We start from the raw sequence: 15,703 nt of genomic DNA, 5'->3' as shown, positions 1-15,703 counted from the left end.
GCGTTTCTCTCCAACTTTAGAGTCTTAAAATTTAGTATAATAAATTGTTATACAAACAGATATGAAGTGAGCTGTCCTTTGGGATATTCAGCATAACATGCTGGTTAGCTATTTACCCCTCACAACTAGCTCAGCAGAAACGTTGTCTTTATGCAGTCTGCAGATAATCAAATATTATGATAATAACAAATACATTTGGAGGTCTTTAACTTCTAATTTGGTCCAAGACACCTCAGTTAAAACATGAAGATGATAGCCAGATGGATTAAAGATAAGCAAAGGCAGTAAAATTTTACAAAATCACTGGAATCAGGGAGGGATGCAGAAGTAAATTACAAAAGTAAATCATGAAGTGTATATTGACTTATTCAGCTAAAATGGAATCCCTGGTTCATGAAATTTTAGGACTGGAAAGGGAGTTTGGGGTTAGCTGATTAATGACCCCCAAAGAAACCCACCTCTGAATACCCCACACTTGTGAATATGTTACCTTATATGGCAAAAGGAACTTTGTAGATTCAGTGATGATTTTGAGATGCAGAGATGATTCTGAGTTATTTGTTTGGGTCCATGTAGTCACTAGGGTCCTTATGAAAGAGAGGAAGAGGGTCAGTGTCAGAAGAGGGGACGTGACAATGGAAGTAGAAGTCAGTGATGCAGCCTCAAGCCAGGGAGAGGGGGCAGCCTCCAGAAGCTGGGAAAAAGGCAAGGGACGGGTGGATTTTCTCCTCAAGGTTCTAAGAGAAATACAGTCCTGCCGACACCTTGGTTTTAGCACGTGGGTGCTGATTTTGGATGTCAGGCCGCTGTCATCGATGCATGTTGTTTTAAGCTACTAAATTTGTGGTAATTTGTTATATCACTAATAGGACACTAATACAGACCTTATATGTCCTGTAGTGACTCAGTCTTTCTTGAGCCTCACCCTGGGCTTCCCTGCTAGCTCAGTTGGTAAAGAGTCTGCCTGCAATGCAAGAGACCTCAGTTTGATTCCTGAGTTGGGAAGATTCCCCGGAGGAGGGCATGGCTACCCATTCCAGTATTCTTACCTGGAGAATCTCCATGGACAGAGGAGCCTGGCAGGCCGCAGTCCATGGGGTCACAGAGTTGGACATGACTAAGCACAAGCCTCACCAATCGGGTTTTGGGGAGAGGAACGGACTGGGGTGCAACAGGAAGCACTTGTTGATGCTCAGAAGGATTGTGAGATCAGGAGAAATTTTTGGTGTCCAAAATTTGCCATAAAAATCCCAAAAGAGCACAAATTCGTTGCAGTTAGTGGCATAGGACGGAGGTAGAGCAGTGTCTTGCGGTTGTTCTGGGAATCCTAAGTTCTACCAAAGCTGTTGTTCTCTCTTCCTAGTGGTTTTGACAACTGCCCCTGCCCCCCGCCATTAAATAAAGAGCTGTCTCAGCTGCCATAACTGCCTTGACTATGTTCACTGCTGGCCAACCATCCTTAGCATTTGTTTGTGAAATCCTTTTGAATCCATTTTGTACTAAATTGGTGGTTTGAACATCAGCTCAGATGAATGAAACCATCTCTTCCTGATCCACAGAAAAGAGGCCTGAAACTTCCCCTAACGAGGGAGTTTGTTCTCTTGTGGCTTAGCTGGTAAAGAATCCACCTGCAATGCGGGAGACCTGGGTTTGATCCCTGGGTTGGGAAGATTCCCCTGGAGAAGGGAGAGGCTACCCACTCCAGTATTCTGGCCTAGAGAATTCCATGGACAGTCCATGGAGTCACAAAGAGTCAGATACAACTGAGTGACTTTCACTTCCTAAGTTTTTGACAGAAAGGTATTTTTTTAAAAATTTAATTCCAGTTCTTTCATTTGCATTTGAAGACCATTTTCTTTCTTTCTATTAAATGAAAATGGGGAATATTTGGTCAACTTGGTTTTATTTGGTCTGCTTGAAAATCAGTTTTGCCTTTTTTTCTAGCCAGTTGATCTTTTTTCACTTAGTGTGGGTTATTTTCTAAGTTGTTAGGTATTTTATGTTTCTCTTGAACCTTATCCAAGTGCCCTGTGATCCTTTTAAGCTGAAACTCCCTAACTAAATCTAGTTATTTAGTTATATTATGGGATCTAGTCAGTGGTGGGAGATAGAGTGCCTTTTACTGATATTTGAAAACAACCCTGCATTAATTTTGAATGTTGACTTGAAATCACCACAGTTGAAATATAATTGGCATTGACTTTGAATAAAAGTCAGCTTATTAACAATATAATTTGATATGTCAGCTGTATTACTAAGAGCCTCTGTGAAGTGAAATGACCTTTCCAAACTAAAATTTTTGAGTTTAGGATGTGTTCTTTTGGAAATATTTTGTTCTATCATTATTCAAAAATAATGACATGTTAGGGTCCCCAAATTTAATTACAGAATCCCTGCCTTGGTGGGCACATTCTTGGTGCTTTTTAGTTCTTCCACATGCTGTTTGGGCTTCCCTGGTAGTTCAGCTGGTAAAGAATCCGCCTGCAGTTCAGGAGACCCCAGTTCAATTCCTGGGTCAGGAAGATCCCCTAGGGAAGGGATAGGCTACCCACTCCAGTATTCTTGGCCTTCCCTGGTGGCTCAGTTGGTAAAGAATCCATCTGCTATGCAGGAGACCTGAGTTCAATCCCTGGGTTGGGAAGATCCCCTGGAGAAGGAAATGGCTATTCACTCCAGTATTCCAGCTTGGAGAATTCCATGGATTATATAGTCCATGGGGTCATAAAGAGTCAGACATGACTGAGAGACTTTCACTTTTATATGATATTTAGAAGAACATCAAGTTGCAATATTCTGTCAGTATCTGTGCATATCAAACAGTGCATTAAAATCATAATAAGCTATAATTTCAATTTAAGTTCTTCTTGGCTGAGATTTGGCTGTATAATCTTGGTAACATATATGTTTTAGCTATTATAAGGAACTGTTAGCTGGGAGAAAAGGAAACATGGACTGTGCCCACTTAACCAGATGCCCATTCGGCAGAGGATCCAGGTGTTCTGTGTCTAAGAACTAGTTATTACTGATTGATTTCAATGAAGTAGCTCTCAGAGAACATGCTGAAAGTCTTTACTGATTTTTTTTTTCTGTTGAGCTCTCGCTCTCTTTAAGACGTAGCAAAATCCTGTTTCTCATTCTAGCTTTACTCCTTAGATTGAGTGTGTGCTGATGATTTTTTATCTGAACCAATCTTGATGCAAAATGGTGGTTTTATAATCCACTACATTTATCAGTTGGTATTCTACCATTATCAGTTCAGTTCAGTTGCTCAGTCGTGTCTAACTCTTTGTGACCTCATGAATCACAGCACGCCAGGCCTCCCTGTCCATCACCAACTCCCGGAGGTTACTCAACTCATGTCCATCGAGTCGGTGATGCCATCCAGCCATCTCATCCTCTGTCGTCCCCTTCTCCTCCTGCCTCCAATCCCTCCCAGCATCAGGGTCTTTTCCAGTGAGTAAACTCTTTGCATGACGTGGCCAAAGTATTGGAGTTTCAGCTTCAACATCAGTCCTTCCAATGAACACCCAGGACTGATCTCCTTTAGGATGGACTGGTTGGATCTCCTTGCAGTCCGAGGGATTCTCAAGAGTCTTCTCCACCACCACAGTTCAAAAGTATCAATTCTTCGGCACTCAGCGTTCTTCACAGTCCAACTCTCACATCCATACATGACCACTGGAAAAACCATAGCCTTAACTAGACAGACCTTTGTTGGCAAAGGTCTGCTTTTGAATATGCTATCTAGATTGGTCATAACTTTCCTTCCAAGGAGTAAGCATCTTTTAATTGCATGGCTGCAGTCACCATCTGCAGTGATTTTGGAGCCCCCCAAAATAAAGTCTGACACTGTTTCCACTGTTTCCCTATCTATTTCCTATGAATTGATGGGACCAGATGCCATGATCTTAGTTTTCTGAATGTTGAGCTTTAAGCCATTATGAAGCTTGCTCAGTTGTGTCCGACTCTTTGCGACCCCATGGACTGTAGCCTACCATGCTCCTCTGTCCGTGGGATTCTCCAGGCAAGAATACTGGAGTGGATGGCCATTTCCTTCTCCAGGAGCTCTTCCCAACCCAGGGATCGAACCCAGGTCTCCCACATTGCAGGCAGACACTTTACTATCTGAGCCAGGGAAGCTCATTATAGGGGAGAGTAAGCCATTTAAGCCATTATAGGGGAGAGTATTCCCTCCTTCCATTTCTTTCTTTCATTAGTGACCTAATCTGTTATCAGTCTTTTTTAAAAAATAAGTTTCTAATAGCTTTATTTTGTGATTTTTTTAGACGTGCTGAGAGGCATGTGTGATTTTGGCTCCCAACCAGGGGTTGAACCCGTGCCTTCTGCAGTGGAAGTGCAGAGTCTTGACCACTGGACCACCAGGGAGATCCTGGTTATCAGTCTTGACTCCTGAGTTGCCTTTTCCCCCAGAGGGTTATAGTCCATTACTAACCTTATTTATTTTGATGTTCAAATTACTTTCTTATTTTTATACACCTTAATGTCATGCATGACACATCCATGTCCCTCTCTTATGTGCATTTATTTTGCTTTGTGCTCTGCCTTCTTTCTCAGTTTTTGTGAGGATTAAACAAATTGAATCTTTCCTCTTTTATGAAATTTAAATTCTTTATTCCATATAAGTGAGCTTTACCTTTTCTGAGTCTGTTATTATCTTTTTTTCTTTCTGCTTCTGTTATTACTTGTGAACTTAAGGGATTATTCATCCCTTTCCATCATTGAAGAAAGGTTTAGAAGTCCTGAATTGAAGACTGTGATGCTTGTTTACAAAATCAGTCACCTCTGAAACTTCATTCATATGTCTTTTCTTTTCCTACATTCATGCAATCAGAAGGCGTAGGAGTATATTTTGGTTGTTTCAATATACTACATTTTCTCCCATTTTTTATATTAATGCTTAGAATATTATTATTAGAGTATTAAAGCAACATTTGTCTTCAGATTTGGGGGTTTGTAATATAATTCCCATTTAATGAACATATACTATGGTGCCTGGAGAAATTTTTTCCAAATGTCTTATCCTACTGCCCTTGTGGAAACGTTAAAGTTGTAGAGTATGCATCTCAATCCAAGAGTCTGTGTGATATTTTGGAAGTGCCACATATAGTTTGTATTATTACATGAAGAATGTGAACATGAATTGTCGGTATTTTGCCTCATTTCTTTTGTTTTCAGGGTGATTAAAAACTCTCATTTGAAAGAGACAGTGATACTAGGATAGTAGTATCTAGCCAAAAAAAAAAAAAAAAGGAGCAGTCTTAACAATCTTGTTTTTAGAGAACATTTAAAAATTTTACTCAAGTATTGAACATTTACATTTCTAAAAATGATAGAATTTGTGATTAAAGAATTTAAGCTTTATGAGATGGTGAGGTTGGGTGACCACAGTCTGGAGTAAACTAATGACTGCCTTAATTTTATTCTCACTAAAATAAAACTCACTGAGGAAAGAGATGATAAATGCCTTTTAAGAGTCTTCAATATACACACTATTGTATATAAAATATTATCATATAAAATAGATAACTAATAAGGACTTACTTTATAGTATAGGGAACTCTACTGAATACTCTGTAATGGTCAATATGGGAAAAGAATCTGAAAAAGATGAATATATATATAACTGATTCACTTTGCTAACCCAGATAGTAAATCAACTATACACCAGTAAAAATTTTAAAAAACCAAGTCTTGGATTATTTTTTCTATATATTTAGATTTAATTTATAAGCACTTATCTTTAAGTCAATTAAATATAGTTCAGCCAGTCAAAGTAAGTACCATCACACATACATACAGATAATAAAACATTGTCCCACAAACAGAAGGTCAAAAGTATAGCCCAAAGATTCCGCTTCTACTCCCAGAGAGAGGCTTCCATGTAGATTGAGAGCAGATGCAGGGCTGGCACTCAGGGAACCCAGAGTGGCTCAGTTCCCCCAAGGGAGTAAGCCCAGAGTGGAGTGGAGAGAATTTCCAATCTTTTCATTCCTGTGACAAAAACAATTATGGCTGAAGAGTTGTATATGCCACCATACAAAGTTCCAAAGTCCCAAAACAGCCTCAACACAGTTTGGTAGTTCCTGAAGTTACCGGCTGCTGACCTTCTTTCTCGAGTCTTAGGTTATTAATAGTCCATTCTATGCAGTTCATTCTACCTCCCACCCCTAGTAGTTTTTCAGAACCTACTTCCCAGCTGTAGAAGTGCTGGTAAATGTTTCGCACTATTGCAGGTACTTTCTGTAAGGAAACATTTTTTTTTTCCTATGTCCATGCAAACATTTAAAAATTTAAAAAAAAAATATTATTTGAAACTTCGTGTGTTCTCAATTTTTGTCAGAGAATACTGTAATTTGGATTCTTAGAATTCCTTATTTCACCCATTTAAGCAGAGATAAATAGGTATTTCTCAAACCTTTTCTGCAGGGTTTTATATAACCCTTGGCATGAGGTGGGCTTGTAATAACAGCTAGTTAGTACTCTATGGGAAAATTGAGAGAGCTGATTAGTAACTTACCAAACATCATGTAACTGGTTATCTTGAGCTAATAACAAAAATACCTCTTAAATTGCCTGACCATACTGACTGTGTTGTATAGTAGTGGAAAGTACAGACTTTTGAAGGAGACCTGAATTTGAATCTCTGGTTACCTGTTCACTAAAAAAGTTGTCAGGTTGCATGGCACATCTTGAAGAGTCAACATTAGCCAGTATGCGAAAATATATGCAAGGAACCCCTGTTATTTACATTCTTGCTCTTTCGCTCTTTTTTTAGATATAAGAATGTAGCTCTATAGCTCAGTTTATTTAACTAAGTCCTAAATTTGAATCAGGTGCTCTGAATTCTAATTTTTGATGGAGATGATTAAAGATGACTTAGGGATAGAATGAAATAATATATAAGAAATTTATAAATTATATCACAGTATAAAAACATGAAGTGTTAATTTATCTTAAATGAAGTTAATTTTTTTCCACTGTAAAGCTGTTATTCTCATAGAAAATGTGGATAACATAGTTGGATAACTTTCTCTTTGAAAGTAGGCCTTTAACTTATGTGCACGACAGTGTTTTTCATGGCAAATGTTTAATTCCAGGCTGACTTCAGAAAGATTAAAAAAAAAATCAGAAAATATCATGAGAGAACATAATACTTACTGAATGTAAGGTGGTATTATTTATTAATGTTGTTGGGAGTTCATTGGACTTAAAACATATATGGAAGAGTCAGGTTCTAAAGCTACACTTATTTTCTTGAGAGCAGTTATAGTTTGTATATACGGAGATCCTTAATCTCCAGCCTTACTCTTTGTAGACTAATGGTATATCTGGACTGATTCTATTCCTTCTTGCAGAGATCAGATAGTACCAGGAGAAGCAGAGGTGCCAAGAACAGAGTGTGCAGGTCTGGAGGTAATCCTGGGGTCCCTGTACATTTTGGCCCATCAAATAAGGCCAGCTGTTCATTTGTTTCCTGTCTAGGTTTGGAATTCACCCAGTTGCAGGTCGGATGCCTGGTCAGCTTAATGTGCTGCTGGCTGAGGCTGGGGTGCCATATGATATTGTGTTGGAAATGGACGAGATCAATCATGATTTCCCAGGTAAGTGATGGGGTACTAGTGAAATTCAAGTGTTCTTAATATGAATAGAGCAATGCCAGTCTGAGGATATAAATTGTGGGATTACTGCACACTTGCTCCCAGAGGAAGAGTAACCTGCTCCTAGTAAGTAGTTGAAATTAAATCAATGAAGGATGATACTGAAAAATAGTGAGACAGGATCTGGGAGCACCATGAGTAGTCATTTCGCTGCAAGGAGATCTGAAGGACGGTGGAAATCTTGGTGGAGTGGAGTGCCTTGCAGAGGCTTTAGGGACAGACCTGGTTTTGGAATCCAGATCCTAACTCTGGTTTGCTCGTGCCCTTGAACTTGGTGTTCAACTTCAGGCTTCTTATTTATAAAATTGTTTCCATTGATGACTTAGGATCTGATTCTTGCCAGCGTCTTGAGATTTTACTGGTTTTCAGTTGCACCAATTCATGGTCAGTCAGTACTTTCCTGTTTTCTTTGAAGTACTGGGACTTCACAAATAAGGGGCTGGACTTGGTGGTTTTCACTGGCTAGATGTGGAATGCTAATGACATTTGACCCAAAATCATGTTTGTTAGAATTAAACCAGTTCCCTCTGGCAAGTGTCCACTGTAAACTTAAAAAAAATACTGTTTATTAGAGAAAAATAAAGAAATTATGTGTATGTCTAGATTCACATGGCATTTTTGGCAAAGTTCTAAGGTAATTTAAATTACGGTTCTTAAAGAGAGAATTTAGGCCATTTTAATTTTATGTCCCCTTTTTAGATTTCACTGTTGCTAAATTATGTGTGAAACTTGGCAGTTCCAAGAATTATGGACACAGCTTTAATATAGTACAGACTCTCAGACCATATTCTTTTAGATGTCAGATTGCATATTAAGTGGTCATTTTGAAAGTTGAAAATGGAATGCATATCTTTAATGTTACTGGCAAGATCATTTTGAGATAATAGCTGTAAAGTCAGATTGGGCTTTCCTGGTGGCTCAGTGGTAAAGAGTCCAACTGCATTGCATGAGATGCAGGTTCGATTCCTGTGTTAGGAAGATGCTGTGGAGAAGGAAGTGGCATCTCGCTCCAGTATTCTTTCCTGGAGAACCCATGGACAGAGGAGCCTGGTGGGCTACAGTCTGTGGGGTCGCAGAGTCAGGCACAACTTAGCAACTGAACAAAAGCAACAACAAAAGTCAGATTGGGTAGATCCATGGAGGGGAGGGAAAGCATAATAATACAAGCTGCAGTCAGGGTGCTCAGGTTCAGATTCAGGACCTATTGCTTTTAAGCTGTGTGATGCTGGCTAAGTTACTGAACCTCTCTGATAAAGCTCTTTGTACAGTGCCTGGCACAAGTGTTCATCCTATAGCTATTAGCTTATTATAACAACTATTACATTGTTTTTAAAAAGTCAGATCACCATCATTTGCCTGAAGTGACCACTGTGATATTTTTATTTTCTGTTGTAGACACTGATTTGGTCCTTGTAATTGGAGCTAATGACACTGTTAATTCAGCGGCTCAAGAAGACCCCAACTCCATCATTGCAGGCATGCCAGTCCTTGAAGTCTGGAAATCAAAGCAGGTAAAGTTTCAGACTTGCATTTCATTCTAAGGATTAAAGGTCTCTTAAGATATGCACACAGAACTTTTCGTGGGTCACTTGATGAGAAATGATGATGCCTTTTAGGAGGCTCAGGAGTTTAAGAGGAGATTTAGGGTCCAACTCTCTAGATCCAGCTTCTGTCTATTCTGTGGTCACCAGAGAAACTGAGTGAATGCCCTGAAGGCCTCCTCAATTAGAACTGCTGCTGCTGCTGCTGCTAAGTCGCTTCAGTTGTGTCCGACTCTGTGCGACCCCATAGACGGCAGCCGACTAGGCTCCTCCATCCATGGGATTTTCCAGACAAGCGTACTGGAGTGGGGTACCATTGCCTTCTCCGCAATTAGAACTAGAGGGGATTATATGGGTGGATTAACGCAATCTGTAACCACAACTGAAAAAGGATCTGTGAGCTTTGGGGATGAGGCTGGCTGAATTCCAGGCTGAGTCCAGTGAAGCAGATGGCTTCCCTCTGGGACAGTGAGTTAATATCATCACCTTCACATATGAAGATGAGCACATATTTTCATTTAATTTTTTTGAAAGGGTTGGGCTTCCCTTGTCACTCAGCTGGTAAAGAATCTGCCTGTAATATGGGAGACTGGGGTTCGATCCCTGGGTTGGGAATATCCCCAGGAGGAGGGAAAGGCTACCCACTCCAGAATTCTGGCCTGGAGAATTCCATGGACTGTATAGTCCGTGGGGTTACAAAGAGTCGGACATGACTGAGTGACTTTCACTTCACTTGTACATTATGGAGTGTCCAGAAGAAAGGTGATTTAGAAATCCAAACAGTAACATGGCATAGGGAAGCAAGCCCTGCTCACAGCACATTACTTCTGAAAAGGCTAACTGCTAGATTGTAGGGAAATCTAGCCCTTATAATTTTGCTCTGTCCCAACTGTGGGCAACTCTTTTCACCACTCTCAACTCATATCTGGATTTTAAGAATCATTATGACAGATATATTTCCTTTAAATTTGTCTCTCTTTATTGTAAAAATGTGGAGTTGTAAACATAGTATCTGTGGTGGGTGAGTAGATGGGACATGCACTTGTTCATATGTATTTAAACAATTACTACATCACTCATCAGTACTTTGAGAGTTTGCACAGTACCTTACTGTATTAATGGTATAGGGGACATGAATACATTTGCTCTGCTTCCATTTTTGAGTAGCCTCTGTGTCCTAGAAGAACGTAGAAAGGCATTTTATTTCTTGAAGAATTAACTTGGTATTCAACAGGATAGTGACATCTATAATCTGTGTAATTGTAAATGTCTAGAACACATCTTTGGCACCCCACTTCAGTACTCTTGCCTGAAAAATCCCATGGACGGAGGAGCCTGGTGGGGTGCATGCAGTCCATGGGGTTGCTAAGGGTTGGACACGACTGAGCGACTTCACTTTCATGCATTGGAGAAGGAAATGGCAACCCACTCCAGTGCTCTTGCCTGGAGAATCCCAGGGACGCGAGAGCCTGGTAGGCTGCCGTCTATGGGGTCGCACAGAGTCGGACACGACTGAAGTGACTTAGCAGTAGCAGCAGCAGAATACATCAGTGTTAGAGAGACTTGCCTCTTCATTTTTCTTTGTGGAAGCATTCTGTTAGTCATTAGCTCTGTTCTGGGGCACACTGGATTACTCTTTGGGCTCTTGTCTTACATCTTTCTTGTCCAATATTCTTTACTTTAAATCAATGGGCTAAGAATCATACCATTTTCCCACTCAACTACTTTTATCTTAGGATTGGTAGTAGAAATTTATGCACTAAATTTGTTGTCTTTAGCCCATTCAGAGAAAGATAGTTATTATTATTTTTATTTTTATTGGAAAATGTTATACATTGTCTTTATAGACAAGGACACTGGGGGGAAAATCACTTATCGCTCAGAGATACACTGTTGTTAACAGGACCTTTTCTCTAGTGGATGTAAGAGTATGGGCATATTTGAAGAATTCAAGTTAATACAAGGTAAACATGCAGGTTCAGGATGGGGAACACGTGTATACCTGTGGCGGATTCATGTTGATGTATGGCAAAACCAATACAATATTGTAAAGTAATTTACCTCCAATTAAAAATAAATAAATTTGTGTTTAAAAAAATAAAAATACTCCTTGTGTATTTTAAGTCTTTGTAGTAAAGAATCAGTAGTGGTACATGCTTTGTTCAAAGTTAGGGCAGGACAAAGTTTGTGTGTCTGACACGTCCTGGCCAGGTCTGTTAAATATACTCTCTCACCTAATCTTTGGTTCTTAGGTCATTGTTATGAAGAGGTCCCTAGGTGTTGGCTATGCTGCAGTGGACAATCCAATCTTCTACAAACCTAACACAGCCATGCTTCTAGGCGATGCCAAGAAGACGTGTGATGCTCTGCAGGCGAAAGTTAGAGAATCCTACCAGAAGTAAAATATAAAGATCAAACCACCTCTTCACTTGTGGGAACAGGCAAATAAATTATTGACATATACAGCTGATACACATCTGTAGCAAAACTCTTGGAAGAAAAGGAAGACTCTGAAGAAACAAAGCAAATAAACGGAAAATTTTCAAGAGCTGCGATCCATCAATTTTAAAAAAGGATTGAGAATTCCAAATGTCTTTCTGTGCATATTTTTGTTATGAATTCCAAAAGTATTTTACAAAAGGAGAAAAAAAGTCTCATTTTAGGTATAATCCATTTAGATTTTCCTCAATAGTCAACAATATTTTAAGAAATTAAGTCTATGATTTTGGGGACTTACATTATACATGGATTTGAAAAAATCTGACACAGTGTAAACATTACAGCCACCTGCATTTATTTTTTTTTTACCAAATGTGACTAATTTGAAACTTTTATCAACTCTTGAGCTATCTTCTTAACCATTTAACCATAATCTGAATTAAGCATATCAAATTGGTTTCAGTTTTTCAAACTGTACTTTAAAGTCTGTATTCAAGGGTATATTTTCTCACTTCTATTTTAATACATTAAAGGACTAGATAATCTTTCAGAGATGCTGGAAGCAAATCATTTGCTTTGTGTGTTTCATTAGAACACCAATGAAACATGTAACTTGAAATCAGTATTAGCTGTATTTTTTAAACCCCATTTCCAGTTGGAGATCTCTTTTAATTTCAGTTTATATGTGTAGTACTGTATTAAGTGCACTTGAATGAAATTCTACTATTTGCCTAATAAAATGAGTTCATCATGTTTGCATAGTGATGTAGCAGTTGTCTCTGGTGACTAAAGGCTAAAATCAAATAATTCTGCCTGTTGTTAACATCTGAGGAGGGAATTGCTATCATGAAATAGATGAGATTAACCTGTTTTACCTGTTTGGAAGAATGACTTTTTTCCTAAATCATTGTGTATTTGAAGGTGTTATGTAAATGATAACGTTTGAGAGAAATGGTGGCATTTTTCTAGCTACCTCTTTGTTTAAGCACCAGTAAAGATTCTGCCTTTTTAGCACCAGTAAAGATTGTCCTTTTGCAGTAAACGTGTAATTTTCTTTGTGTCTTTGCTAGTGTGCTAAAAGTTCTATACAGGTTGAATGTGTGGTGAATATTCAGAATACCTATTTCTCTGTGTAATTAACTTGGCATCAAGTTTCTTTCTTTCTGCTTGGTTTTGGCTGTGCTGGGTCTTCACTGCTGCGTGGGCTTTACGCTAGTTCTGGAGGGTGCTGGCTGCTCTCCAGTTGCGGTGTGCAGCCTTCCCATTGTGGTGGCTTCTCTTGTTGCGTTGACCATGGGCTCTAGGAGACCCAGGCTTCAGCAGGCTTCTGTATCATGTGGGCCCAGTAGTTGCAGCTCCCGGGCTCTGGAGCACAGGCTCAACAGTTGTACCACACGGGCTTAGTTACTCCACAGCATGTAGGATCTTCCCGGACCAGGGATCTAACCCATGTCTCCTGTATTTTTACCGCTGAGCCACTAGGGAAGTCCCAGCATTGTTTCTTGAGACAGTTATTAACATGTAAACACTATCTGTAAATCATAAAAAGAAATGACTGGTGTGAAAGTTTTTACTATAATGCTCTTGTTTATTGAATTTACAACTCGTAATAATTGTTGGTTTGGTCATCAGTTTCTGTTTTGCTGTGCCTGAGATTAAGATCTGCATGTGTGTGCATGTGTTTAAATCAGGAAAGACTCCTTTTTAATTTTTAAATGGTAAATGCAATTTGTTAATGGATCTCAGATCATTTGTAACTTCATGAGTGATTTATACCAAGAAAGTTCTATTTGAAGAAAGTAAACAGTATCTTGATTCATTCCATTTCCTTTTCTCAAAGTAGTTGTAGGTATATCTGGTTTTTTTTTGGGGGGGGGGAATAATTTCTTCATTCTATTTAAACTAAAATAATTATACTTGGATTTATTATTTCCATCATTTATAGCAAATATTTTTCTATATTTTTAAGATTTAGGATGATCTCATTTCTTTGATACTTGCTAATCATTCAGTTGTGTTAATTGAAAATTCATGTTCTGGTTGATTTTATTTTACTTTATTGTTTAAGGGATTTTTGTATATATATATAATTCCTTAAAGTAATACTCTAAAAGATTATTGATCCTGGATCATTATTATAGTGAGGTCTAAGATCAACAAAATAATTTTCATTCCTCTTATTTTACTATTCCTCCCTTTCTGATAAGTCATACAACTGGTAAATATGACTTATTTTTTTCTGTATTGATCTGTTGTTCAGTATGTCTTTTTGATATTCAACTAGAAATAATTTTTAAAAATCCATTATATCCTACAATCTGTTACCAAAGAAAAAAAAGAAGCAGTGAAGTGGTAATGTTGACTTGTGTTTTTAGTCTTATTAACCATCCTTTAGTTTTCTTAGGTTTGTCTCAATTTGGGAGTTTGTGTTAAAGTTACTAATCTAGCTAAAGCATGTTATATAAGTAAATGTATACATTTTTTAATATATTCTATCTGTATATCTATTTATCTAACTTTGAACATTTTTCTAGTACATAAATCTTTTTATCATTTTATATACTCTTCTTTCTATGGTTGGAATAGAGAGATTAAGAGAGGGGACTGATCTCTTCAGGAGGCTTTCAGTTTTTCTGAGCCAGTGGGTATCAGTTAAGTATTTGGTAATGGATCTGGAAGCTGGGGCTTGGTCTTTCTGAGTCCTTTTAAGCCATGACCCTGATTTTTAGATTTTACTCTCTTCTTATCCAACACAAATATGGGATATATTATGTTATTATGTATCAGTCAGCTTTAGGGTTTAGTTCAATTTATCTGGTCCCAAAGCCTTATTTTGTATAATAACTTATAACCCATATGTTTATATGACTTAGAGGCAAATTTTCTAGTCCCCAAAGGCATAAGTCTTGTGAATTAAAGCATTTTAGCCCTGGAAAGTTGGACAGCTCTTTTGTGTAGATAAGGGAGAATAGTTCAGATGGCTAATTTATAGCTCTTGCCAGTTTTTGAAAGTCTTTGCCAACAAATAGTACTGGGGCAGAATGGTTAAAAAGGAAAAAACCCAAACTCCAAACTTCAATCCAGTGGCAGTAACTTGAATAACCGGGTTGCTCTTTAGCTTCTCAAGGGAAAGAAGACTTAGGTTAATTAACAAAGAGAAAAAAAGAAAAAACTTTTCTAAGTGAAACTTAAAATGTTGATTTACTAAGGCAGCAGAAATAGTAACATTTGAATTTCAAAACACTCAAGATTGCTGTTCTTAAACTCTTATCTCTTAGACATTTATGTAGTGGGCTGAGGAATTGAACTGTTTTCTCTACTATAATACTTAAGTAATTACAGATATTTAACATGGTATATACTGTAATTGTGGATGGAAATATTTTGGATGCTGGTAAAATAGTGATATAGATGATACAGTAATTAGAATGGCCAATATTTGAAGCTCTTACATATAATAAGATAATGGTAGAAAAAAAAAGTTAGATCATAGTAGATAATTCATTTGGGGAAAAAGTGGAAAACCATATTGGATAGATAGAGAAAGGTCAGTTTATGAAGAACTTTAAAAGTGAGGTATATTACATCTCAGTCATGTTGATTGTCAAAGCATAAGACTGCCTTATTCAATATGAATTATTTGTACTTCATATTTTTGCCAACCTTGAACTCTGCTTTTCAGTTCTTTCCAAAAGCCTATTTGTGAAAATTAATACCAATGGAAAGATTGCTTAAAGGATATGGAGTCCAGTTTGCCCCTTGATATTTCAAATTTCAAAGACCAACCAGACCTTCTGAGAACTGGGTGCTTGGGCTGCATTGTCTGGGTTATTGTGAGTAACAAAATCATGAAGATGCTGGAATACAGAGGGTGCCCATGAGATGGGGTGATGTGTGTGGGAGAATCCGTGTGGCAGCAATGGAATGGCAGGGGCTAGAAGTGGTTGTCATGGATTTTGAGAAGGATTGAGAAGGGGATGTGGATTTGGGGTATGCAGGTAACACCTGGAGTGATGGTGGCTAGTTCTTTCCCACCACAATGGA

General features: G+C 38.2%; 1 protein-coding gene across 7 annotated transcripts in view; it reads left to right on the top strand.

Moving 5' to 3' along the window:
- The window catches only part of NNT (nicotinamide nucleotide transhydrogenase), a 95,041-nt gene extending 82,340 nt beyond the window's left edge, over positions 1-12,701 (top strand). For all 7 annotated transcript variants that reach the window (XM_004017007.5, XM_042233801.1, XM_012096964.5 and 4 more), the window contains 3 exons: positions 7,504-7,622; positions 9,075-9,190; positions 11,473-12,701. In XM_004017007.5, the coding sequence (XP_004017056.2) occupies positions 7,504-7,622; positions 9,075-9,190; positions 11,473-11,622 (385 nt within the window). In that variant the 3' untranslated portion in view covers positions 11,623-12,701. The remainder of the gene's footprint in view (positions 1-7,503; positions 7,623-9,074; positions 9,191-11,472) is intronic.
- Positions 12,702-15,703: the final 3,002 nt, after the last annotated feature.

This window comes from Ovis aries, chromosome 16 (genome assembly GCF_016772045.2).
Source record: "Ovis aries strain OAR_USU_Benz2616 breed Rambouillet chromosome 16, ARS-UI_Ramb_v3.0, whole genome shotgun sequence".
In the NCBI taxonomy this organism is placed as follows: domain Eukaryota; kingdom Metazoa; phylum Chordata; class Mammalia; order Artiodactyla; family Bovidae; genus Ovis; species Ovis aries.
The sequence above is the reverse complement of the archived record's forward strand: the minus strand, read 5'-3'. Positions and strand labels throughout refer to the sequence as shown.